The sequence below is a fragment of the Leucoraja erinacea genome, chromosome 5 (genome assembly GCF_028641065.1).
Source record: "Leucoraja erinacea ecotype New England chromosome 5, Leri_hhj_1, whole genome shotgun sequence".
Classification (NCBI taxonomy): domain Eukaryota; kingdom Metazoa; phylum Chordata; class Chondrichthyes; order Rajiformes; family Rajidae; genus Leucoraja; species Leucoraja erinaceus.
The window spans coordinates 41,467,343-41,492,182 of NC_073381.1; the positions used below are offsets into that span (position 1 = coordinate 41,467,343).

The window sequence follows — 24,840 nt, forward strand, 5'->3', positions numbered from 1 at the left end:
GTTACTCCAGCATTTTGTGTCTTCAAAGAATCGCGCCCTGTTCTAACCTGCTGTTGTGTAAGGTGCCCGTTCCAATGTGAAGCCTCACGCCACAGAATGCGGGTTTCTCGTGAACCTGAAGAAGGTTTCAACCTTGGTTATTAGCCAGATAAGTGTGCAAAATCATGTTCACTGCAGTTTGGCTGCAAGGATAGATCCTCGTCAGAGGTGATTAGAGATCAGTCTCGAATGTATGTACTGTGGTACGGTAACCCCGTGCTTTATGACGGCGTGCTCAATCCTGATCTAGTATAATATTTTAATTTCTAATCGTTAGATTGGAATATAGAAAAAGGACTGTGAAAATAACCACGACTGTTTGAATAGACACCACGACATGGGCGGGAGAAGTATTATTGGAATGGGAAGAGGTTGTGGGAGTGTGGGCCGTTTATTTTTCCTTTAGATGTAAAACAAAACCTAAACGTAATAGGATTTTAATATGATTCTGAAGCGTGTTTTTATACCAGCCTCTCCATGGACACGTTCAAATCTTGAGTGGGTTTACAGTAGAGAATACACACATCATAGACTAGCAATGACGATTGGTCGTGCCCCTTCTATATAGAGTTCCTATCTTACTGAATGCATTTGGCCAATCTGGCGTACCTAAAAACTGTCGGTGAAAAGCAGGGAAGTTTCTGCCTTAAATCTCAACGCTACCATTCCCCTAAATCAGCAGGTAAGCGACCTCGCTCACAAAGGCCACTCGCATCGAAGCTGCTCGCAAAAATAAAAGGCGGATTGAAAACGTCAATTCTATCTCCCCTGCTGCAAGCGACAGCCGAATACTAAAGGAGGGGCGATGGGTGCGGATCTAGCGGAGGAAAGTATGCAGAGACGCTGTTCCGTCTCTTCGATGAGTGTAGGTTTGGGTGTAAAGGTGAATAGGTAGACTGTGAATAGGTAGACTGTGGCTTGTCCAATTCGTTCTCCGCCTAGAGGCGGTGAAAATGGAACACGGCCTCGTTGTATATAACAGAAATCTCCTTTGGTAAAGAAACGGCCAGCGCACTAAATGCTGCCTAGGAAATGGCAATTTATTCGTTTAAAAAGATTAGAAATCCAGTGATACATGAAAATAGTAAAAAAAAAAAAAACAGCGTAAAGTGCCAAAAACATTTACAAAGAACCATTTGTGTTTAGAAAAAACACGGAGAATGGAATGTAGTTAGAATGTTCTTAACTTGGGAGATTTTATGTTCTTTCGCTTCATTTTCCCCCCTGTTGTTTTTATCAACCATCTGCCCTGTTTCCAACACCCGCGCTCCCGCTACACAGCTCAGTGTTTCGCTGTTTCGCTGTTCCGATTCAAGCAACGCAGATGACGAGCTAACGACCCCCTGCGGTACACATTTCGACCCCTTCGCTGCATTGTTTTTTGTTGTTGTTTGCGGTGATAGATATGTGGCTCGGCTCTCCTTACTACGTTACACGGGTATCTCTGCCTTACCCCAGCCCATTGTCAGATGTTTCTCATACATTCAAACAGCACTGAGTCTCCACATCTTTACCCGTTCACCGCTGCTTTGTATTCTGTTTGACCTCCAGCCGAAATCTGAACATTTATTCCATTCTTTGCCCTAAATTTCGACGGATTTAACTCAAAAACAACGACTGCCCACACTCCGGGATCTCTGGCTTGTCTCTGGGGATGTACGTGAGGTAATGGATGGTGCCTCGGGTCAACGTTTCTCCGCAAAGCCTTTGAGTTTGCATGGTTAGGTCAGTGTGGATATTTCAGATTGCTTCTTAGGTCACACTTTCGCCACAGGTCGGGCGTATGCGCGGAGATTCATTCATGTTAAACACAGAAGGCAATGCAGCAACTTCCAGACTCCAAGTTCACGATGGAGGTCGTCAACAGCCCTTGTGCCACAGGAGGGAAACAAAAAGGTTTTTGCTCTCCCTTCGAAAACGATACGGATCGTCTGAGAGTGGTATCCCACAGATACAGATAACCTGTTCCAAATGGAATTAAAATAACAGAAAAGAACGGCGGTAGAATGGATATAGTCTATGCTGCTTCTAAATTTGACAGATATGTCCACGTTATAGGCGTTCATCAAAGTTCCACTCAGTAAGTCCTGTTTGCAGGCGTGCTCAGCACTTTATTTTTGCGGTTTTGAGCTCTTTTACCTGCACATGCAGTGTTTTGTGAACGGCTAATGTTCTGGACTGGCAAAATCCTTTGCCGCATTCTTGACATTTGAAGGGTTTTTCCTTGGAATGAATGTACCTACATCAAAGCAACAACAAAAAAATCATACGTCTGTAAAATCAACGGAATTATTCAAAGCACTTTCAGTGAGCTGCTGCTATGCTGTTTCACCCACATTACAAATTCGCTTGACAAGATATGTATCCACGTTTTCATAAATAGTATTGCCAGCCAGCCATTTAAACCACCATAGAACTTGGGATTTAGAAAGGTGTAGCACAGGAACATGCCCTTCATTCTACAATGTTCGCCCCTGACGTAATGTCAGGTCAAATTAATCTCCTCTGTCTCCTCGTGATCCACATCCCCCATTCCCCGCATACGCCTCTTAAACGCCACTATCGTATCTGCCCTGCCTTCAATTCAACGAGAATTCCCATGCGATTCTGGGGAGAGGAATTAAGCTGCCGACGTTACTACCAAGACTCGTGTTGCGACGCCTTGACATAAAAGTTTGAACTCCTTGAAATTGGATCAAAGTTTCTGGTCCTCTGCTGTTTACAATCGGTTCTGCAGGGGTCTCCTGAGACTTCGACAATAGAACCTCAACTAAGCGGAGTTCATTCCGGCGCTCACCCTTTACCCTCCCCCTTCAAAATGAAACCGGGATGCCTCCTTACCTGTGGTCGCGGAGGTGATCCTGTCTCCTGAACGCCTTGTGACAAATGTCACACGTGTAGGGCCGTTCGTCGGTGTGGGTCCTTTCATGAATCAAGAGATTATAAGATTTTGTAAAATGCCTGCCACAAAATTTGCAGACAAATTCTTTTTTGGTTTTGGACGGCAATCTGCCCCTGGTGGGCTTCCTCTCCGGCGATAGCTTGGTGACATCCAGCAGGGACCCAATGGCCGAGGGAGAACATTGTTCATCTAGTTGTCCGAGCTTAGGGTGATCCTCTTGGGTTGCCGCGATGGCCAAATTGGCGAAGTCGAACCTGGGCCTTGCCTTGTTCGGAATAGTGCTTGATTCCTGCTTGGGTTGGAAGACGTGGGGGAAGATCGGGATGGTGGGCAACTGGAACCGAGTGTCTACCAGAGCCGAGACAGCTGGTACTTTGGAGAAGGACGACCGGGGCAAAGGCATCGGAGGGTAGCCCAGGGTCCACTGGTGGAGGTGGACGGTGTGCAGGGTGCTGAAGCCGTAGAGGTTGTGCAACTGCTCTGATGGCGTGGGGACGCCATTGGAAGCCTGAAGAAAGGCGTAGTTCGCTAGTTGTAGAGATGGGTGAATGGGTACGGGAGCCGGAATAGTCTTACTGCCCATGGTGCCCGCAGATAGAGCGCTAGTTGCAGGAAACCGTGCCAACTTGCTGAAACCTTGGTGTGAGGGGCAAAAGCAAAACAGAGAGTGAGCGTCGATGTGATTTATTTCCATTCTTATTAAAAGTTTAACGAGTAATCAAACAAGACATTCACTCTACTTTAACACACACCCCTAAAGTACTGCCTCAAGGTAAACCAATATGGAGAACAAGCAATATAACAGTAAAATCCGCATGTCTTACTAACAGAGTGTAAACACATTCACCAAACACAGCCTGACGTTTTATTTGAGAGCAGATCATGTTTGCTGAGTCTCACAGAGTAAACAGCCAGACCAGTAAAGTATGGCCATGCCAGCCACCGCCACCCGCAAGACTGTTTATTTATATCCCTCGCTGGGGGACGATAGAAGGGCAGTAAGTGCCCCGCTGCGGCCTTAAACAGAGGTAAAATGAAAACATTTTCGGCCTGTAGCCTAACTGAAAACATTTTCGGCCTGTAGCCTAACAAGAGCCATCGATAATAACCGCGACAGGTAGAAGGCTGCATGCAAGCGCGCCAGGATGCAGAAATTGACTTTTGCCCCAACACCACCGTGATCCACAGTGTGGAAAAAAGGTAACATCGTTTTCCCTGAATCAAAAAGAGAATTGGATGTGCTGCCCGATGAATAAAACGTTCTAAAACAGTGATTAAAAAATGTTTTTAATCATCATTTATCATTCCAGGAATCCGATGCTGATCCCAACAGTGCAGCAATAGTGTGAAGGAAGAAGCTGCAGGTCGGGTCGGCTATTTGTCCTAACCTTTCACGCACCGATGCATCAAAGGGACATATTTGCAAGGAGACACATTCGGGCTGTGTTGCTATTTGATCAATAGTTTATAACACTGCCTAAATGACGTTGCTCTTTTAAATGCAAACACCAAGCAAAACGGTTCCTCCCCCTCTGATTACTAAATATGTTCCTTACACCTATGTTCTTAAATAATATTCTGAAAAAAAAATCTAAACGGATAACTTTGGTTTTCGGGTAGGGAGCCCGAAGATATACACAAAATGCGGAGTAACTCAGCGGGTCAGGCAGCATATCTGGATAGAAGGAATGGGTGACGTTTCGGGTCTATACCCTTCTTCAGACTAGGGAGCCCACTAGGGATTCGATGGGATTCCGCATTTTTGGGGTGTCTCCGCTGACCATTCGTTGTTCTTGCTCCTTTTTAAGATGGTAACTTAAAACTGTTGTCACGGTTGAATCGGTGAGAATCGCTCGTTATTGCATTTGGGAAAATAAGGAGAGATGCGACTAATTAGCATTTTTGGGTCTTCAGATCACCAGGGATTTAGTGGTTTATGGTCATGGCGCAGAAGTAATTGACTCCCTCTTCGGATCATTAGAAAGATCCCATTAGTTATTCCAACGTTTCTTGCGCAAGAAAGTACAGAACACTTACTTCAATAAAACACAAGGAAAATGCCGAAATAATTATAACGGCCACATCGTTCTAGCAACTAAACACCACGTTAGATGTATTTTTCCAAACAATAATAAAACGCCGTGAGCGAATGAGAACGGTAATCGGTCTAAATTATTTGAAAGGAATTGGCAAACCAAGCGAACTGACATCATGCGGAATTCCTCTGCAATGACCCAGAATAAAATACAGTGACATTTTGTAAAGATTGGCTTTGCTAATTGGTGAGACTTTCCATTAATGTTGGTAAGAAAAGTCACACCAGAATTCTCCTTTAACTCTCAACAGTCGTGGCAGATAACGCTCAATGAAACTAGTCACGGGTAATTTGTCAACGTGCGCTCAATGAAAGGAGTTCCAATCCGGGGTTATGTGTCCGTAATTATCCGAGCCGCTGATTAGGGTCTATTATGTTAACTCATACTTTAGTGCCGCCAACAGCCCGATGTCGCTTTTCACTGATTGAAACTAAATGGGCGATTTTACTCACTTAACTGGTCGGAAAGCGAGGACACGTTCCCCGTTAATAACTACCATTGCCACATAAGTGTCAACGATGTGAAGGACAACGGTATTCTAGCACATCGATCAGCCATGTGCTTGTATCAACGAGATTTTAAAATATTTGGAGCACGTCAAGTGCATTAAACTGAGGAACGCCCCCATGCAGTTGCAGATGTTTCAATTATATTTAAATAAAATTAAACCAGAGGAAGTGCCTTCTACCCTCTCTATCTTTAGCATCAATTAATGGAAAATGCACAATTATTTTCACACCTATTTTTTGTTCAAATTTCTCAATTTGGGTTTTGTTACAGGGTCTCAAGGAGAACGACGAGCATATATGTTCGCGATCTGCTCTGATATTGATGGGGCCTGGGATAAGCCCAAAATCACGGTGCCTTGTTACATTATCCACGATATCGTCGTTTAATTTTTGAAAATGCTATGTGCAAAGAGAGAAGAGTCGTTCCCTTACCGTGAAGTAGTCCAATCTCTTGTGTCCCAATTTGCCTTTGCAAAATGTCCAAACTGAATTTTACAGTTTAGTACAAAAGTCTTTCCGAAGCAACTGAAACGTGTCCTACTTATCTCCTCTTAAAGTCAACTGGCATCGCAGACAGCGGGGAACATTGTGTATTGGCCTGCATTTTAATAGAGTTGGTGTACGGTCTCTGGGGGGCAATAGAGAGAGTACTATCTCATATCTCCCGCGACAACAAATACATTCGGAAGTGTAAGTCCCACTGAAACCACATATATGGTTTCAGAATATATTTACCTTAGTGTAAAGTGAACTTTTATATTGTATTTTTATTACCCTTCTTGCTGAGAGCACTGTTTGTCACGGAAACCACAGAGAAATAAAATAAAACGTGGATTGTGTTCCAAAGTGGACTCCGTTAAACAAAGCCAAAAGGGTTTGAAAGAGCAAACGAGCACGGGCGATGAGCATGTATATTCCAGCGACGCTGAAAAAAAGCCTTGATATTGCAGGACCAACCTGACCTACGAGATCTGATAATGGCACTTTTCCAAGAGAGACAAACTGTTAAATCACTTGGAATAAACAAATCACAAAAAAAAAAATAATAATTTCTGACGAGATACAACCACGCTTAATGATGCATTGTTGGTCGGATTACACTATGTCGAGGTATCAATGCAGAGTTCAGTTCAAGACCTCTGAGGATTGCCATTTTCTTTAAAATAAAACACTGCAAAGTTTTGTTTTTATCTTTGTAAAACTGTGCTCTGAAACAACGCGCTTTCAAGAGACTTGCAAATTGTTGCACACAGCAGGTGCATCGCGCCTGTAGCTGAATAGCGATTTGAATCATCCTCACGCTATATCTGGAGTATGCGAAATTAGATCGAATACCCACGCAGCGGTCGGATTTGTAATCTTCTGGCCAAGATGTAGCAGTTTTAAATAAATATTCGGCAAACGCTCAACTGGATAAAACGTCTACACTTGTCTCCTAACATGGAACCATGTCCATGTCCATAAAATATTAAGCAGAAAAAAAAGGTGTTTTAAATATCCACTGCAGCTGATCAACAACAACTTAGAGCTGACGAGAGAACATCTCCGCGGAATCAATGTGACTGGGCGGGTTTAATTGGATGTTTACTGGGCACTAGAAAATAGAAAGGCACCCAGCCGAGAGATAGGGCAACCTCCCGAGAATAAAGACCGAATAAATGGAAAAAGGACGATTTAGTTCGACACTTGCTATACCACGTTTTGTTTGCTAAAGATACTAAGCTGCGTTCTCGCCACCGTGATCACAAATATAATAAAATTATATAAACAAATGTATCAATATATTTAATCATCGTCTGATTTCATTGTTTTAATTTCAGCCCTATCACATTGTGCAATATTGAATATGGTCCGGGTACATTTAATCCCCTGTGCTTAAATTGTATTTCCGCGCACACACAGCAATAAAACCAAAACAAAAATTGGCCGCCGCAGCGTTTAGGAGGCTGTTTGGCAGTGCCTTAACCAAAAGGTGATTTATAGGAGTGAATGGTATTCGGGGGTTTTTATTACGATTAAGCGTCAATATAGGAGAGGTAATAAAAAGGCAGATACAAGACAGGCTGCTTAAAGTGTGTCCTTTCCACTGCCAACCTGACAGCTTCATGCCCGAGAACATTCCTGCACCCAATTAAAAGTATGTTGCAGAACACTTCCAGAACAGTGCAGCAGCTAATTGTAATGTCATGGTCTGCAATGGGAATGGACGCCACCGGCCGAAGCCCATCCGACTGAACGCAAAGTAGAGTGGGGAGAGTGGTCGTTTGGTCAGGATCTGCTGAAGAGGGATGTCTTTCACTCATCAACGATAAATGGGTGCAGGTTCCCATTAATTTAAACGTCATCATCTCCTACACTCCCGCCCCATCACTACGGAACACCAGATTGTTTTTTTTAAAATAGGAATAGTGAAGGTTAGTTGCTGAGTAATTGGGAACATGGCATTTATACACAGACGCTCTATCGAAAAAAAACTTCATTCGGCCAAGATAAATTATACTGGAAAATAAGTCCATAATCCTGAAAGGGTGCATCAGTCTGTAATACCTCTCTTTCCACAGTTTTCCCACCCATTCCGCTTTAACTAATATTGTGTCGAGCTGCTGTCTGGTTTATGAATCCGATGCAATTTCGCCATCGGTGTCGGCCTAATAAGAAGCGTACTTGCTAATTGAGCGCAGGCACATTGGAAGGCCGGGCGCGCTGCGGCATATTCATCGGCGTTCCCTCTTAGGTCTATGTCCCAACTGCTTCGGGGGCATCATTACTCATTGGATTATCACAATATCACTATGAGTACACTGTTTGGAGAATCGAAGAGCTCAAAGCACTTTTTAGCTGGCAGTGTTGATTAATACATCGAATAAGACAAACAAGCAGTTTCTAAGTGTAAACAATGGATGGGTTGGCTTTTAAACGGGGGCAGGGGATTGACTTTGGGAAATGTTTAGTCCATTATGCAGTTTGTGTACAGAATAAAGTGGAGTAAGTTGGACGGATTTCAACAGTCAGCTGTTTTACATCCAAATTTCGAAGAGGGTGTGTTTTATAGTGAAACGATCGCCTCTCTTGTATATTTATCTGCTTCACGGATTACAGTGCACTTCTGATTGAAGAAATAACCGTGTATGAATTCGCCCATATTCGGCAAACTTATAGAACACCGTGTGTGTGTGTTTGTGGGGTGGTGGGGGAGGGGAGAGAGAGGTGGAAATGAGGCATATTGAATTCTTTGGAAAATGTTAATTTTGATCTTCATAATAAAAACTGAAAATTTCCAGCATGGTGCAAGGCTGAGTATCTATCGCTCTGTCCGCGGTTACAACCAAACTCATGAATTAGGACAGTACTCGAATTTAAAAAGCACAACAACCGAATATGATTTATACTATTGTTAATTTAATACTATTTCTCCATCGTATTGCAAAAATCCCACATTAACATTAACCGAAATAATCGAGATTATGTGCAAGACTCGCGATGTCAACTAGATTTTGTTTTCCATTTAACACACTTAATTTTACTGTTAAACGTTTGTCTCACATTAGTTGGAGGCTTGATGCTAATGAAATAGAAAAATACAGTTTTCGAATAAAAAGTGCTCCCCGCATTTGATCCTGTCAGAACAAGTACCGCTGACCGCACCGGAACCCTTATTGAATGCATCCCATCAACATTATTAGGAGTAAACTTCTCGCCGCACCGGAAACAGCTGGGAACAACTCAAGAGCTGGACTCGCTTTGTAGCCAGGCTGGTAGACCGGTCGCCTCGCCTCGGTCTGTGGCGGAAAGCCGCGCGTTTACATCTGAACGATTGTATAAAACCAACTTCACTAGGGGTGAGAAAAATCGATGCACCGGTTCCATAGCACACCCTGCACGGCGGCGACCCTTGTCACTGCCCCGGCTGGCGTGATCGAGTGGGTTCAGGTGTGCAACAGCCAGGCACCAGTGTTTATATACAACCTGCACGTGCTTTACCGGGCACCAGGCTATGCACATGTTAAATCACAATCTGCCGAGAGAATTGAACACTATGAAACCCTAAGCAGACTTGGCCAAGGGGAAACGTGGTTAGTTTCGTTCTACGCGGTACATTAGCATTGCAACTGCTCTCTCAGTGAAACCTAGAATGTCAATAAATGTGCCCGCTCCGCTGTGTAGCCGATACACGGCTGCATGGGTCGTAGATGGGGCATCGAGGGTCCACCGTGAACTATGTTCCAAGGTTTGATTAGACTTGGTTCAAGATTATCCGGGTTTTATCCGAGAATCACTTTACTCACAGCCCCATTGCAGAGTAAAGCACTCCCGTCGTTCGGACTTTGAGATTGACATGTTCAGCTTACTTCCCGAAACATGTTGGAAAATGTAAGTGAACTGAACCTGGATATAATGCAATTAGATTGGCTCGCTATTTTTATAAATTAAAAAAAAAATCAAATTTCGAAAACATTACTTGAAGCAAATCAGTTCCATGCAAACAATCCCAAATTTCGCGCGTCCCATAATCCACGGTAGTCCCTTCTTTCTCTTAATGCGATGCAATGGAAAAGAAATGTCTTGTGGTTACCTGTACCGGGGAGCTCGTCGGGCGCTGCGAGTGTCGCCGCTTTCTCGCTGGAACTAGTGACAGATGTGGAGGTGGAGGGGGCGGCGGCTGTGGCACAAGCGCATACCCAAGTTGGCATGCTCTGAACTCGGAGAAGGCGCTGCGGCGACGAAGTGGGATAATAGGGGGGTTGGAGAGGAGAGCTTGCTGGCTGGAGGTACACCAGTCAAGAGCGACCGAGACCGTGTCAGACAGCACTCGAGCGGCTGTGGCGCGGCTCGCCTTATGTTGGGAGGCAGATGCCGAACACAGACCGACTCCTCCAGACCCTTCGGACCACCTCCTATTTCAACCGAGTCCTGGGAGAAATCCTGGGACGGCGCAGGCGCATTGCACAGCCAGGCGGCCCCACCAACAAAAAGTCAATAAACTTTCAGCAAAGTTCACAGCATCGTCGGGGAGACGGGGGCTGCGGAGCTTCACGCCGCTTCAGGCTTAGGAGATGATAAGAAAACATTGCAAGCTAAAATAACAACCTTTCTGTTGGACAACAACCTTTTATAATTTTTTATATAAACTTAACCCAGAGCAAATGTGCTGTGTCCTTCTAAAGAGCGAAATGAAACCCGCCCAAGCCATTAAATGGAAATGAAATAGACAGTAACATCTGACCTTGATGGTGCACATATGGACTATTTTAATATTCCGCTAACACCACTCATCTATTTCTCTCACCAGACTCAGAGCGGTATATGTTTGGGGTTTTGGGATTGGGATATCCATACAACAGGCGAAGGCACTTTCTGCAGTGGTTATATCAAGGGTTACAGGAGGAAGAAACCTCGGAAGAAGTTCTGAATACGACTCCCCGATAAGACCCACTCAAAAATGCTAAATCTAAGAAAAGACACTCGTGGCGGTAACAAATCATTATAAAAGGATATATTCAATTAAAACGCCTTTAAAGGGTCAGACATATTACACTAGCAAACACTTTCTTGAAAGAAGGCTTCCGTTTCTTGCCAAAGGGAAAGGACAAAAAATCAAGTCTCCCCTCCGCACAAAGTGTCACAGAGAAAAGCCGTGGGAACAATCAGAGAAATATATACATATACATTTTTAAAAAAACATTTTCAGTTAACGAAATAGAAATCAGAATAGATTCTAGGTTATATTTTGAGTATTCATAAGGGTCTTATGGCAGCTTTACAATGATTAATATATTCGTTTAACAGAAAACTTTAGAATAACTCCTGGAATGTATTTAGATAACTGGGGATTGGGCAGTCCATGTTTTACTTTGAGATTCACAAACATTTTCGTTGCTCAGCCCCTTGAAAAGATGCACAGATTTATTCTTCCCCGCACTCCACTTCGGGGTACATCGTTGCATTTCTGTTTTTTGTTTATTATCTTCCTCGTTCTCAATTTTCATTCCGCTAATGGGAGATAAAGGGAGAGAGCAGGGTTTTTCTTTGACAGCCCGCTCTTTCATCTAAAATAATACCACGACGTGAAGCAAGTGTGGCTGATTCAGCCCGAATGCCGCCTGTGCCTGGTTTGATTCAAGCCGGCAAGGTAATCAGCATCGCCACTGTTCACCTTTGCAAACACTTCGCGATCCAATCATCAACCATCCATTGGCATGGCTCGTAGCCAAACACATTTTTCTTAACCAGGTTTTGAGCTTGAAATATAGCGTTTTTTTAAAAGGAAACATCAAAGCCGGTCTAAATGTATATATCTTGTTTTCCAATTCCCTCTGGAGACCGACCAAACGAAGGAACGCTATTTAAAACAACGTTGCACAGAAGAAATCATGAAAAACATGTGCCCATTGAAATATAACAAGTATTGATGCCCTGTTAGTGTGGAGGGGACAGGGTTTTTTTTTCGAGAAGCATCGTTTTAATTGAGAGTGCTTGTACCCTGTGAAGTTTTATTTTGCTTTCACGTGAAGTGCCATCACACGGAGTGTAGCAATCTCGCTCTTATGACTGATGTTCTTTTCTTTCAGGCTCTTGTAGACATTTTATTCTGACAATTATTAAATAGCAGTGCTTTAAAACAAATGATACTGACTTCGTTACAGAAACATTTATTCCCAATCAAGACCCATTGGGTTTTCCTGTAACAAAATATCCTGTTGTTTTAGTTGTAATGCAAAGCAAACCATTCTCCAAGGCAATATAATTAACGTAAATACACAGACGTCACCTCTAGTTGGAAAGTCGCAGCAAACAGCGCTCAAGATGTCCCAGTCTTAAACTATTATTCAATTTGCCATCCAAATTACAATTATGATAAATTAACCGGCTAGAGTTACATGTTAGGCTTTTTGTTGGTTTATTATCACTCAGAGTTTTGTCATACACAAGACGTGGAATGTTCAATTATTTTTTTCCCAAGTCTGTGTCAAATCTGGAACTGTAAGCGAAAGGAGAATTAATGAAACGAACCAGGCTATACAGGAGCAAGACCACGGTACGTAGTTATTCACTCTTATAAAGTAAAAGCTGCGGAATTCATGTTCAATAATGATAAAACGCACAAATATAAATTCACAATAGCTCGTCCGTTTTTTGTTCAATTGTTATCATGCAGCCTATTGGAAGATTTCGTCGCTGTGTCAAATCTTGCTAAGATTAACTCTCTCGCGTCGCCAAAATAATTCAGTTTAAACACTTCTCAAAAAATAGCAACGGTAATTATTATGTCCAGAACGCACTGGGCCATTGATTTTTGCAATACTTCGCTACTTCTTTTTTTGTTGCGACATATTCATCTTTATCGTTAAATGTAATCGCCTATGAAATTAGTAAATGCTCAAGTACATTCATAATTTCCTATTTTCAACCAACAACTCTTTTGACTCGACCACATTGTTGGCTTCGTCGCCGAAAAAGGTGGAAACTGGACAAGTCACCTATCAACTTAAGCAAGTCCAACATGAGCACATCGCGCCACCCTCTGGCCTTATAAAATAGAACATTTTATCACCGCAATTCATCTTTTCAGGGTAAATGTTGCCTTTTTTATGTTTTAGCACGGAGTACCATCGACATTTCACATTCGCATGTGAAATTGACAATCTTGAGCTCCTTCTGTTACATATATCATGACTGCGTGCACAGGCGCCAAAATGAGAAGACCATTGGGCATAACTTAGCATGAGTTTATTAAACATAACTGACGTGATGGCCAAATCTCGAACTCTGCCTACTAGTCTCAATGGATTTGAGTCCAGTTTATTTTGTTTTTGAATTCACTTTGCTTGGAAGTTGCTCCACGCATTACATCACAATGTAGCCACTTACATCTATTTATCCGTGCATCGGAGGCCCGAGGTGATACATTTGCTCACGTTTCATGCATCGGCAAATGAAGGTTCATCGTCCAGCAATTCAATTTAAAATAAAAGCCTGATAGTGAATAAAGGGTTCAACAGTAAACTTATTTTCAAGAGTCTGTCAAATAAATCAGTGATCTTCCCGCATTAATCCCACATTAATCAGTGATCTCCCCACATTATTGTGCGTGTATTTATTTATGTCTCGAACAATTAAACCATATTCACTGTAACAACCTCGTGGTGTAATTTTTGCAATGAGTTGCTTTATAAAACGCGACACCTTTAACTGCATTAATGAAATTGTTGCAGAGAAAGTCGACGAATGCTGGAGGTACTGGCCAGATTTAATTGGGCAAATTTGTCCCATTTGCTATAGTCTGCGGCTCGCTGCCGGCTTTTCAGTCCAGCAGACACCTGAGATCCAAAAAATAAGTGGTCAAGGCGTTAAATAGACATAATCCGATCCACATTCACCTGAATGTATCTACTGATCGACTTCAATGAAAAAATAGAAACGGGCTTGCCGATCCGTCGCTGCTGTTTCACTTTCTAATCGAAATTGAAACACTTTTTTTTGTAGTAAGGTTGAAATTAGAGTTGAGAAGAATGAGAAGGAATTCAACAAAATGTATCGGGTTGTTTGGACGCTTGGCAGGGTGGACGCTGAGGCGACGATGACCCTCCAGAAGAATGGGGCACAGTCTGGGATTCGCTTTCAATCCCATTCAGATTTTGGCCGCCCATTTCCCATTTCCTTCATCCGTGATTAATGAAAGAAATATGAAAGTAACTCATGGGACCAGGATGCGGCCAAACAGACTCTGGAGCCGGCCTCGCCATTCAATGAAATCATAGCTGATCGACGCATCAAGGAACGAGGAGGAATGTCTTCTTTCAGAGGGTCGTTAATCTTTGGGACTTTGCACTCCAAGGAGCAGTGGGGGTGAAACGATTGAACGTGTCCGTGACTGAGACAGACACATGTTTGGACTGAGGCTTTATGGAGGGAACAGACTAAGTGTAACTAAGATCCAGATCAGATCAGCTCAGCCTTGGTCTCCATGAGCTGCATGGCCTTCTCGCGGCTCCCATTTCTTCCCTTCTTATTTCCTTCATCAACCATAGGTGGGCAGTGAGAGGTGGGATTCAGTGCGAGGCCAGACACCCCGAGTAACACATTTTCTGATTTTGTTGTTGTTACTTTGCCAAGGTATACCTGTGTGATTGGTTACAGAGGCAGAAAACCCTGCCTTATAATTTCCTGTATGTAAAGTGAAAGGAAACCAAATGATTAAACCAGAAGGTTTCTCTAATGAAGTATCCACATAAAGCAACATGGGCTCCCAGACATTGAAGTTAACTATTCACTTTCAATCAATCAAGCAATGTAACAAATATTAATCTTTTAATAGTAATGTCTATGGGCAGACATTTCTTTCCACCTATTTGTTCTCTTCTGGGTAATAAATATAGTGCATTAGGTTTAAATGAATGGAAATAAATCAGTCTGATGAAGTGTCCCAACTCAAAACGTCACCTGTCTATTCCTTCCACAGATGCCGCCTGACGCTGATTTCCTCCAATGCTTTGTGTTGTGCTAAGTGAATATAAAATCTGTTTTACTTTCCCAATATTGACAGGTTTTAACACAATGCCTATCAGTATCCATTATGCAAGTAGTGATGACAAAGGAAAACTGCACATTGAACATTCACACATTTTATTGTAAATATTAAAACAACAAATAAAAAGCTCTGAATTAATTCCCAGGCTATGATCCCTTCTTAAATGAAAAACACAGATGTTGTTTCATTTTCTTGACAAGCGGGCTACCCTGCAACAACAATATTATTAAATCTATGAATTATTGAAGATCATACATATTTTATTCAACATCTTGGTATTTAATGGCATTCATAAATGGAATAAATTTCTCTTCATGAGCTCTTTGGATAATATTTTCAAAAAATTATTTTGTAAATGGGAATAGATTTCAGAAATTAGAGGTGCAAAGGGACTTGGGAGTGCTGGTGCAAGATTCCCAAAAGGTTAATTTGCAAGCAGTAAGACAGGTAAGTGCAAAGTTAGCATTTATTTCGAGAAGACTAGAAAATAAAAACAGGGATATAATGCCAAGCCTTTTTAAGGCACTTGTCGGACTGCATTTTGAGTATTGTGAGCACTTATGAGCCACATGTCTGAGGAAAGATGTGCTGGCATTGGAGAAGATCCAGTGGAGGTTTACGAGAATGATCCCAGGGATGATTGGATTAATATATGATGAATGATGGCACTGGGCCTGTGCTCGCTGGAGTTTAGAAGGATGCGAGTGAAGCTCATTGACATTTACCAAATAGTGAAAGGTCTGGATAGAGTGGATGTTGAGAGGATGTTTCCACTAGTGGGAGAGCCTAGACCAGAGAGCATAACCTCAGAATAAAAGGAATTTATTTAGTCAGAGGCTGTTGAATTTGTGGAATTCAGTGCTGTGGAAGCCAAGTCATTGGTTGTTATTAAGGCAGAGATTGGGAGATTGTTGATTTGTAAGGGTGTCAAGGATTAAGGGGAGAAGGTATGAGAATGGGGTTGAGAGGGAAAGATAGATCAGCTGCGATTGAATGGTGGAGTAGACATGATGGGCTGAATGGCATACTTCTTCTCCTATGACGTATGAATTTATGAACTTATGAAAATAATATGAAACAAAGAAGGAATGACCAGCCAATAATTTACTCAGATTCTAGCTAATGTTTATACTTTTCTGTATAAATAGATTTGAAAAGTTTAAATATCTTTTAAATACATTAGATGTGAATGACAAATATCTATGCAATTATAAACCATTCATAGTTTTTCCATGAAGGTTTATAACAAAACCTCATTCTTACCACAGTACTCACTATTAAATTCCATTTATGTTGCACCTTTCGTATCCTTTTTAGGAAGTTTCAATACTTACCTTAAGTATAATTACTATTGGAAGGAAGGAACTGCAGCAACCAATTTTGCACAGTAAACTTACGTGAGTAGCAAAATGATCATGGCCTGACAAGTGCTTTTTCTCTCATCTTATATGAAAGGAAATATTGACCAAGATGTCAGAAAACAAGTATTTTGCTGTTATTCAAAACAAATAGCAGATCAGGTGTTGGTTTGACATTTCACCTAAAAGACAGAAGCTTTCTCAAAACATAAAGCACAACACCAGTCAGATGTCAGTCAGACATGGGTCTTGAACCCAAAATATTCTACCTGAGAAATAAGACTGCTACCAAGTAAAGCACACCTGACTCTCATTAAAAAAAAGCATCCCATGAAGATCCAGCAGTCACTGTGAAATGAACATTCACTTTTGCCAATCTAATTTCCTGTTGCATGTCAATTCAAAGGATTCATCATGTATAGCAACTGTAAAAAATAAAATTGCTAGAATAACTCAGCAGGTCAGGCACCATCTCTGGAGGATGATAGACTAGGTTTTACATTGGAATCCTTCCTCTTTTTATCTCCAAATATAGCAACTGTATTTATCTGGATGAGCAGCAGATTGCATGAAAAAGTTCTCACAGAACTTTTAAACACTTTTGAAGAAATTACAAAACATTTCTGAAGTAGTTAATGATCTTTGGAATATATAAATACAAAAAAGAAAAAAAGTGAAATACAATTTATGTAAAAAAAGATTTTGTTTGGATAATTAATTATATATTTTTTGTTGTTGTTGTTGCAGAAGACTCTTGATATAACAGGGGGGGGGGGGGATGGTGTCTGTTATCACCGATTGTGCACGATACCAAGTGTAATATGTGGCATTTCATATGTAGGAAGTCAACAATAAAATATAGCTGAGCAAGGGGGGAAAAAAAAAAAAAAAAAAAAATTATATCTTGAAATATGTATGTGAAGAAATTACAATTTTCTCAGTTATTAATTGTTTTCACACAATATTTGATACAAATTAATTATGTATATCAATAAAAGCCTATTTAGACCCTAACAAACAATGTGTATAATTTCAAGGTAATTTGCAAGGACATTAGTTGAAATATGTTAGAAGTTTATATCAATTCATTGCAGAAGACTGCTAACAACTGCCTTTATTGCCTATTCAAAATTCCGCTTTAAACAATGGATGCCGATGTCCTGAGTTAGCTGTCAATTTGACACTATAAAGCTACTTAAAGGTGGTGGTGTTTCTGGTATTAATACCTTAAATTTGGCCCACGGTAACTTAAGTAAGATGAATTATTTGTAAACTGGTAACTAGGGACAGTGATCTGTAGTCTCAAATATTTGCTTTGTTTATTCTGGTATATCTCCGAAGCACAATTATGCATAATTAACAATAACTTAAGCATATGTAATTGACTGCAGTAAACATAAACGTTGTCAGGAGAAGAATGAATCCTGATGTTTTGATATCTTGATATCCTGATTAAAAGAGAGCAAGATTTACACAAAATGCTCGAGGAGTAACTCAGTGGGACAAGCAGCATCCCTGGAGAGAAGGAATGGGTGACGTTTTGGGTCGAGGCCCTTCTTCAGACTGACCTAAAGGCTAAAGAGAGCACGTTCATTGCCCCACTGAGCTGCCCATTATTGTTCATCATCATTGCTCTTTCATGATTTGTTTTCCTCTTCAAGTCTTAAGCTAACTGATACAATATATTTGAAATGCAAAAGGTATTAAAATGATTAATTACCATCACAATGCATTACAGCGATGAAGATAACAAGATAAATGGCATCATTTTTAGGAATAATGATTCCAGCATAATTTTTCATCTTATAATTAAAAATAAATGATTTCCATGTGTTTGGAGAAGCCCAACTTTAATTTAAACTGTTTAATTAGATATTTTAATTTGAATATAGTTGCCCAAATCCATTTATATCTGCACCTTCAGGAATGAATCGAGTGATGTAAAATGATGATTATGATCACTGGTGCTAAATGTTTGTTGAGTGTTTGCTTCCATTGTGTGACCATTCCAATACTCGGTCCTTTTAATGAGGGACATATTGTGGGAGCATAATGAGCAGTGAATCGATCCAGCTGGTGGGCAAAGATGAATATGTACTTTGGTTTCAAAAGCTTTCGGCTTCTTATGTTAAAGATACTCCCCAGTTGTCTTCCTGCTGCATGATAGCATGATGAGATGTAAATCTACAACAGTCACTGAGTCCTCCAAGGAAACTTCTTCAACCTCTTGAATGAAAATCATCCATCTAAGTCTAACATCTGTGGTAGGAATGTCACCGGAGACGATTCTGAGGTATAAGATTTACATGCTTTGGAAAGGGGGTTGATTAGTGATAGTCCGTATGGTGGTATGCATGGAAGGTTTTGTCTCACGAATTTGCCTACGTTTTTTTAAATAACCAAGAAGGTTCATGTGGGCAGTCTATGTGAAGTTCAGCAAGGTCTTTGATAAGATTTTGCATGGTAGGTAACTCTGGAAGGTTAGATCACATAGGATCCTGGGACAGTTTTCTAATTGGATACAGAATTGGCTTTATGGTAGGAAGCAGAGGGTGGTGGTGGAAGATTGTTTTTGGATTGGAGGACTGTGACTAGTTATATGCCTCAGGATTAGTGCTGGGTCCATTGCTGTTTGTCATCTCTATCAACAATTTGGATGAGAATGTACAAGGTAGGATCAGTAAGTTTGCAGATGACATTAAAATAGATGATATCGGAGACAATGAAGATGGTTGTCAAGAATTACAGCGTGATCTTGACAGCTGACCAAGTGGGCTGAAGAATGGTAAATGGAGTTTAATTCAGATAAGTGTGAGGCGTTGCGTTTTGGAAAGTCAAACCAGGACTGTGAACGATAGGGCCCTATCATTGTCGAACAAAGATGTCTAGGAATACTTGTACATAGTTCACTGAAAGTGCTCACAGCCAGATAGGGTGGTCAACATGGGTTTTAGCATGTTGGCCCTCATCAGCCAGGGAACAGAGTATAGAATTTGGGGGATTACGCTACAGTTGTACAAGATGTTGGTGAGGGCACAGTTGGTGTATTAAGTTCAGTATTGGTCATCCTGCTATGGTAAAGATGTAATTAAGCTGGAAAGAATGCAGTGGGGAATTATGAGTGCAACAGCAGGACTCAAGGGTGAATGGTTAGGCAGGCTAGGGCTTTATTTCTCAGAATGCAGGAGGCTGAGGAGTGGTCTTATCACGAGTGCATAACATCATGAGGGGAATGGGCAAGATGGAGGGTATATCCAGAGCAAATAGTTGAGGCAACTACAATAACAACATTGTGAAAGACATCTGATCAGGTGGGACTAGCTTAGATGGACATCTTGGTCAGCATGAATGAATTAGACCAAATGTCCTGTTGCCATGCTGTATGCCACTAGGATGCTGAATTGAGTCATGTAGCTATATTTCACATTTTTGAACATTCACTTTCCATTGTTAAATATTTGCTTTTTAATGAACTATCTTTTCATCTTACCTTTCCCATTCCAAAAAAAATTAAATCAACAACATGGTTTATTTGAGGGTGGGGGCATTTTTTGGGTTCTGGGATAGTCCTGACTTTTTCATTAGTAATTAAACTGTATACAGTGAGTTGCAGCAGTCATTACCATGAAGAATATTGCTTAATCTGGTCTCTATGGTTCCCAGTGAGTACCACTGGGCAGCAATCACCCTTCCCTGCATTACTTCTGTTATCAGAGCAGAGGTCAGCAATCTAAGATGGTGCTTTCTAAACCCAATGACTTGGTGTTTCCCTGAATAGAACCTTTATCGCAGCACAAATTTCCACTCATTTTTGTTGGCCTTTTACAATTTTTGTTGGCCTTTTACTTTGGGTTATTGACTATTTTAAAGTAGATCCTTTGATTGGCTTCTCCTGAGCTCGGATGCATTCAGTACAACAGCTATATCTCTGTCGGGTAGAATAATTTGGTTAATTAAGTAGATTGTATGTAAGCTTTATAGTTCAACAGCAACCATCACTTGTGCCTAGTAAGCCATTGAAATTCATAATAATCACTTGTCACTCCACATTACTTGTTAGTATGAACTACCCTAACTTAGTTCAATCCTGCTTTTCTTAAGTTTGCTTTCAAAATCTACTCAAATTGTCGCCTTCATTTTCATGAAAGAATACACTTGTATTTGATCATTATTTATTGCTTGAAACACATGATGCAATCCTTTCTGATTCTACTCTATGTAGAAAACAAATATAACTTAATTTTAGCTGTGGCTGTCCATGATGTGATAATCACAATCGTTTTAAGAAAGTGATTCTGACTAGAGGGAGGCCTGTAAGTGTGTGAATTTAACTTTGACAGGACACCATTAGGAATTACCAAGAAGGCAGGAGTTGTGCAGTTATGTCAGTCTCAAGATGTGTTATACCATCTGACCTGGCACCGATTGTAATATATCAGCTATCAAAAATGTGCGCACATCACTGGACCACCAGCAGCTGAGTGCAATCTGTTCTGACTCATTCCACTCGTTGGGGACTAAGTTGGAAAGCATCCATAAATGAACACAGGGATTCAAATAAATGATTAACCCCCAACTCGTTGAACAGGTTGCAGGCAGTGCAAAGAATTTTGCTTTCAGTTCATTATCATGACTTCAGCATCCACTCTGCATTAAATGCTCTGCTGCTTGCCTGGTTGGAGTAGTAGGGACTCACAGCGTGAATGACAAGCAGTTGTTCAAGCTGGCATACATTGCCTAAAACAAGCAAAAGCTCTGATGTGGGAGGCACATTGTGCTTGCAGCAAGTAGCAGAAGTCACTGGGAGGTAAATGTAACTTGCCACAAGGCATATGGAATGATGTAAGATAAAGAAGAATTACGATTTTTAGATGCTGGACTGGAGGTTTGAGAAAATTGAATCAATTCCTTTATCTCCAGGAGGCTGTAGGGCCCTTCAAGTACTTACTTAGTCCAGACCTCAATACAGTTCTCCAAGATGTTTAAAGGTTCTATACGCATAATCATCATTGTGTTACCATGCATCTGAATGAATATTGCAACTTCAAATGCAATATGTTATCAAGCACAGTTCTCCAGAAATGTTGCTCCATCACTCTCCATCAGTCAGAAGACACATTACAGCTACATGGTACATCATTTCCTCACAAGCTTATCCCTGCCCCAAGTGTTACCATCGAAAAAGTACTGAAGGTACTGTCGAATATGAAGATAGGCAAATCTCCGGGGCCTGATCAGATACATCTGAGGACATTGCGGGAAACTAGAGAGGAAATTGCGGGAGCCCTGGTTGAAATTCATGAGTCAGCCTTGAATACAGAAGAAATGCCAGAGGATTGGAGATTGGCAAATGTTGTGCCTCTTTTCAAGAAGGGCTGCAGGGAAAATGCTGGGAACTATAGGCCGGTGAGCTTAATATCTGTAGTTGGGAAGTTACTGGAGAGTATTGTGAAGGATAGGTTATCCAGGCATTTGGAAGGGTAAGGGCTGATTAGGGATAGTCTGCATGGTTTTGTACATGGGAAGTCGTGTCTCACAAATCGGATTGATTTTTTTGAAGATGTAACTAAAAAGGTCGATGAGGGCAGAGCTGTAGATGTTGTGTACATGGATTTCAGTAAGGCGTTCGACCAGGTTCCGCATGGTAGGCTGCTCTGGAAGGTTAGATCACATGGGATCCAAGGAGAGATAGCTGAATGGATAGCAAGGAAGCAGAGGGTAATGGTGGAATGTTGCTTCTCGGACTGGAGGCCTGTGACTAGCGGTGCACCTCAGGGTTCAGTGCTGTGCCCGCTACTGTTTAGCTTCGACATCAATGACTTGGATGAGAACATACACGGCAAGATTAGCAAGTTTGCTGATGATACAAAAGTTAATGGTTTTGCAGATAGTGACCAAGGTTGTGAACAATTGCAACAGGATCTGGATCCATTGGCCAGGTGGATGGAGGAATGATTGATGAAATTTAATACAAAGAAATGTGAGAGGCTGCATTTTGGGATGTCGAACAAGGGCAGGACCTACACAGGCCTCTGGGTAGTTTGTAGAGCAGAGGAATCTAGGAGTACAGGTGCATGGTTCCTTGAAGGTCAAGTCGAAGGTAGATAAGATAGTCAAAAAGGCTTTTGGCACTTTGGCCTTCGTCAGTCAGAGTGTTGAGTATAAAAATTGGGAGGTCACGTTGCAGTTGTATAAGACATTGGTGAGACTGCATCTAGAATATTGTGTTCAGTTCTGGGCAACATATTATAGGAAAGATATTGTAAAGCTTGAAAGGGTGCAGAAAAGATTTATGAGGATGTTGCCAGGAGTAGAGGATGTGAGCTATAGGGAGAGGTTGAATAGGCTGGGTCTCTATTCCATGGAGCGCAGGAGGATGAGGAGTGTACTTATAGAGGTATAGAAAATTATGAGAGGACTAGATCGGGTAGATGCACAGAGTCTATTGCCAGAGTAGAGGAATCGAGGACCAGAGGACATGGGTTTAAGGTGAGGGGGAAAAGATTTAATAGGAATCCGAGGGGTAACGTTTTCACACAAAGGAAGATAGGTGTATGGAACAAGCTGCCAGAAGAGGTAGTTGAGGCTGGGACTATCCCATCATTTAAGAAACAGTTATACAGGTACATGGATAGGACAGATTTGGAGGGATATGGACCAAGCACAGGCGTGGGACTAGTGTAGCTGGGACAATTTTGGCCAGTGTGAGCAAGTTGGGCCAAAGGGCCTGTTTCCACACTGTGTCACACTATGACTCTATGACTCTAAGTCTTACGCCTCTATTTCAAATGTTCATAATTGTTCAACTGTGCATCATCATCATCGAACTGTATTGCCCAGTTTACTATCACCAACAGCCAACCAAATGTAATGGGTTGCATCCAGGAGTTTAGAGCGCACCTCTTTGAATCGGCTAAAATAATCTCTTGGCTAATGGTGGGAATTAGACCACAGAAAATATTGGTATCTCCTTGCTCAACCATGCTTTATAGTTGAATCATTTTTAATTGTAATGACTGATGTTACATAGTTAGATGTGGCAGCCAGTCTTCATCATCATTGCTTCAAAAATAGCAAGTAGTTGAATTATGAATTGGTCTGTTTTAAGTTGAAGGAGGAATGTTGGCAGTGGGAACTTGCAATAAATGATTACATTTATTAAGAATATTTGTGCAAGACAGTTCCGAAGCACATTTGCGATGAGGTCTGACTGCAGTAATTCACCAAGCAAGTCCAATTCAAATGCTGACAAATGATAGAAATCATCCTTCTGACTAATTTTGTAATCTAACATAAAGTTTCCACAGTATAGTCCTCTTAGAAGTTGCTCATTTCCTGACAGATGCCAGTACTCTTGAAACTCACTTGTTCCATTGGCACTTGTGGCTGAGGAGATTGTGCTGCATTATTATGTATCTGTTCAGTTATTTGTGCTTTCATTCATTGTACGTTCCCTTCCACCCCAAATCATGGCTAAAATGTTTCCTGATACCCTAAGTATTCCTCTGGTGGTCGGAGAGAGATAGAGAGAGAGAGTGAGTAAAAAGAGAAGGGAGTAAGGATCTTTGGTATTGTGAGTAAGGATACTTGGATTAGTATAGTGAAAAAAAAAATCATATCCTGAGGATATATCAGAATCATTTCTGTGAATGTTTTCATCTTCAGTTCCATCAGTTGTCATCACTAAAATACATGTGGAGCCCCCTCAGTTATACTAACTAGATTTGCTGTGCCTCCTAAGTCCTTCTGAACTCCTGTGATCTATTAGTCTGTTTAAATTTATCGTGGTTTGTGGAAAAATGCCAGTGGAAATAAAATCCTGCTTCCATGAGCACCACAGTGTAATGCCAGATATTCTCATGGCCCGCTGTTACCTTTATGAAATTAGGATTGTTTTGTTCCTCATGTCTGTTGCAATATGGCCAGTTGTTGTCTCCAGACCATTTGCTCTACTGAGTTGTGCCTGATTCGGATACAGGTATGACAGCATTGATCTTACTCGTGTATCAGGATGAATCAGCAAGTCATTTTTTGAAAATAATCTATTGTGGGTGTAGCATCACGAAGCAATGGAGGTGATGAAAAGTTTCAAATATCTGCAAAACTTGCCTTTCTTGCCTTGACGCATCCAAGGGACTTGCATAAGCAGGCCCCAAAATATGAAATGAATTTGCACAAGCAGCATCTGTAACCAATACAAAGCTGTCATGCTAAGTACAATGAGAATGATGAGCTTACTAAGGGTTTCCAATATAGTTTTGTAGCCTGAAAAGATCAGCTGAGGAAACTTTGAGAAAACCTCTTGCTAACATGAAGGAAAAATATCAAATATAAATCATGTATTTGAGAACTGCGAAAGATGAAATGCAATGTTAATAGTCAGTGATTGAAACAATAGTATTGGCTT

At 41.3% G+C, this 24,840-nt stretch overlaps 1 protein-coding gene across 2 annotated transcripts; it reads right to left on the minus strand.

Annotated features, from left to right (window-relative positions):
* Positions 1 to 1,061: 1,061 nt before the first annotated feature.
* On the minus strand, positions 1,062 to 10,387 carry osr1 (odd-skipped related transcription factor 1). Of its 2 annotated transcripts, none has more exons than XM_055635419.1 (3): positions 10,120 to 10,387; positions 2,881 to 3,577; positions 1,062 to 2,278 (listed from the first exon to the last, which is right to left on the minus strand). In XM_055635419.1, exons 1-3 carry the CDS (start codon positions 10,235 to 10,237, stop codon positions 2,143 to 2,145), a joined length of 951 nt encoding a protein of 316 aa, XP_055491394.1. In that variant the 5' UTR covers positions 10,238 to 10,387; the 3' UTR covers positions 1,062 to 2,142. The 2 variants fall into 2 exon arrangements, with proteins under 2 accessions (XP_055491394.1, XP_055491395.1); XM_055635420.1 differs by lacking the exon at positions 10,120 to 10,387 and adding an exon at positions 5,979 to 6,521.
* Positions 10,388 to 24,840: the final 14,453 nt, after the last annotated feature.

What these genes read in the sequence shown, in the direction of transcription:
- osr1 (XM_055635419.1), bottom strand. Translation starts at nt 10,237, where the DNA reads ATGCCAACTTGGGTATGCGCTTGTGCCACAGCCGCCGCCCCCTCCACC. An exon ending in CGACGAGCTCCCCGGTACAG is followed by an intron (nt 3,578 to 10,119) that starts GTAACCACAAGA and finishes CCTCACACCAAG; the next exon opens with GTTTCAGCAAGTTGGCACGG. An exon ending in GATCACCTCCGCGACCACAG is followed by an intron (nt 2,279 to 2,880) that starts GTAAGGAGGCAT and finishes GCTTTGATGTAG; the next exon opens with GTACATTCATTCCAAGGAAA.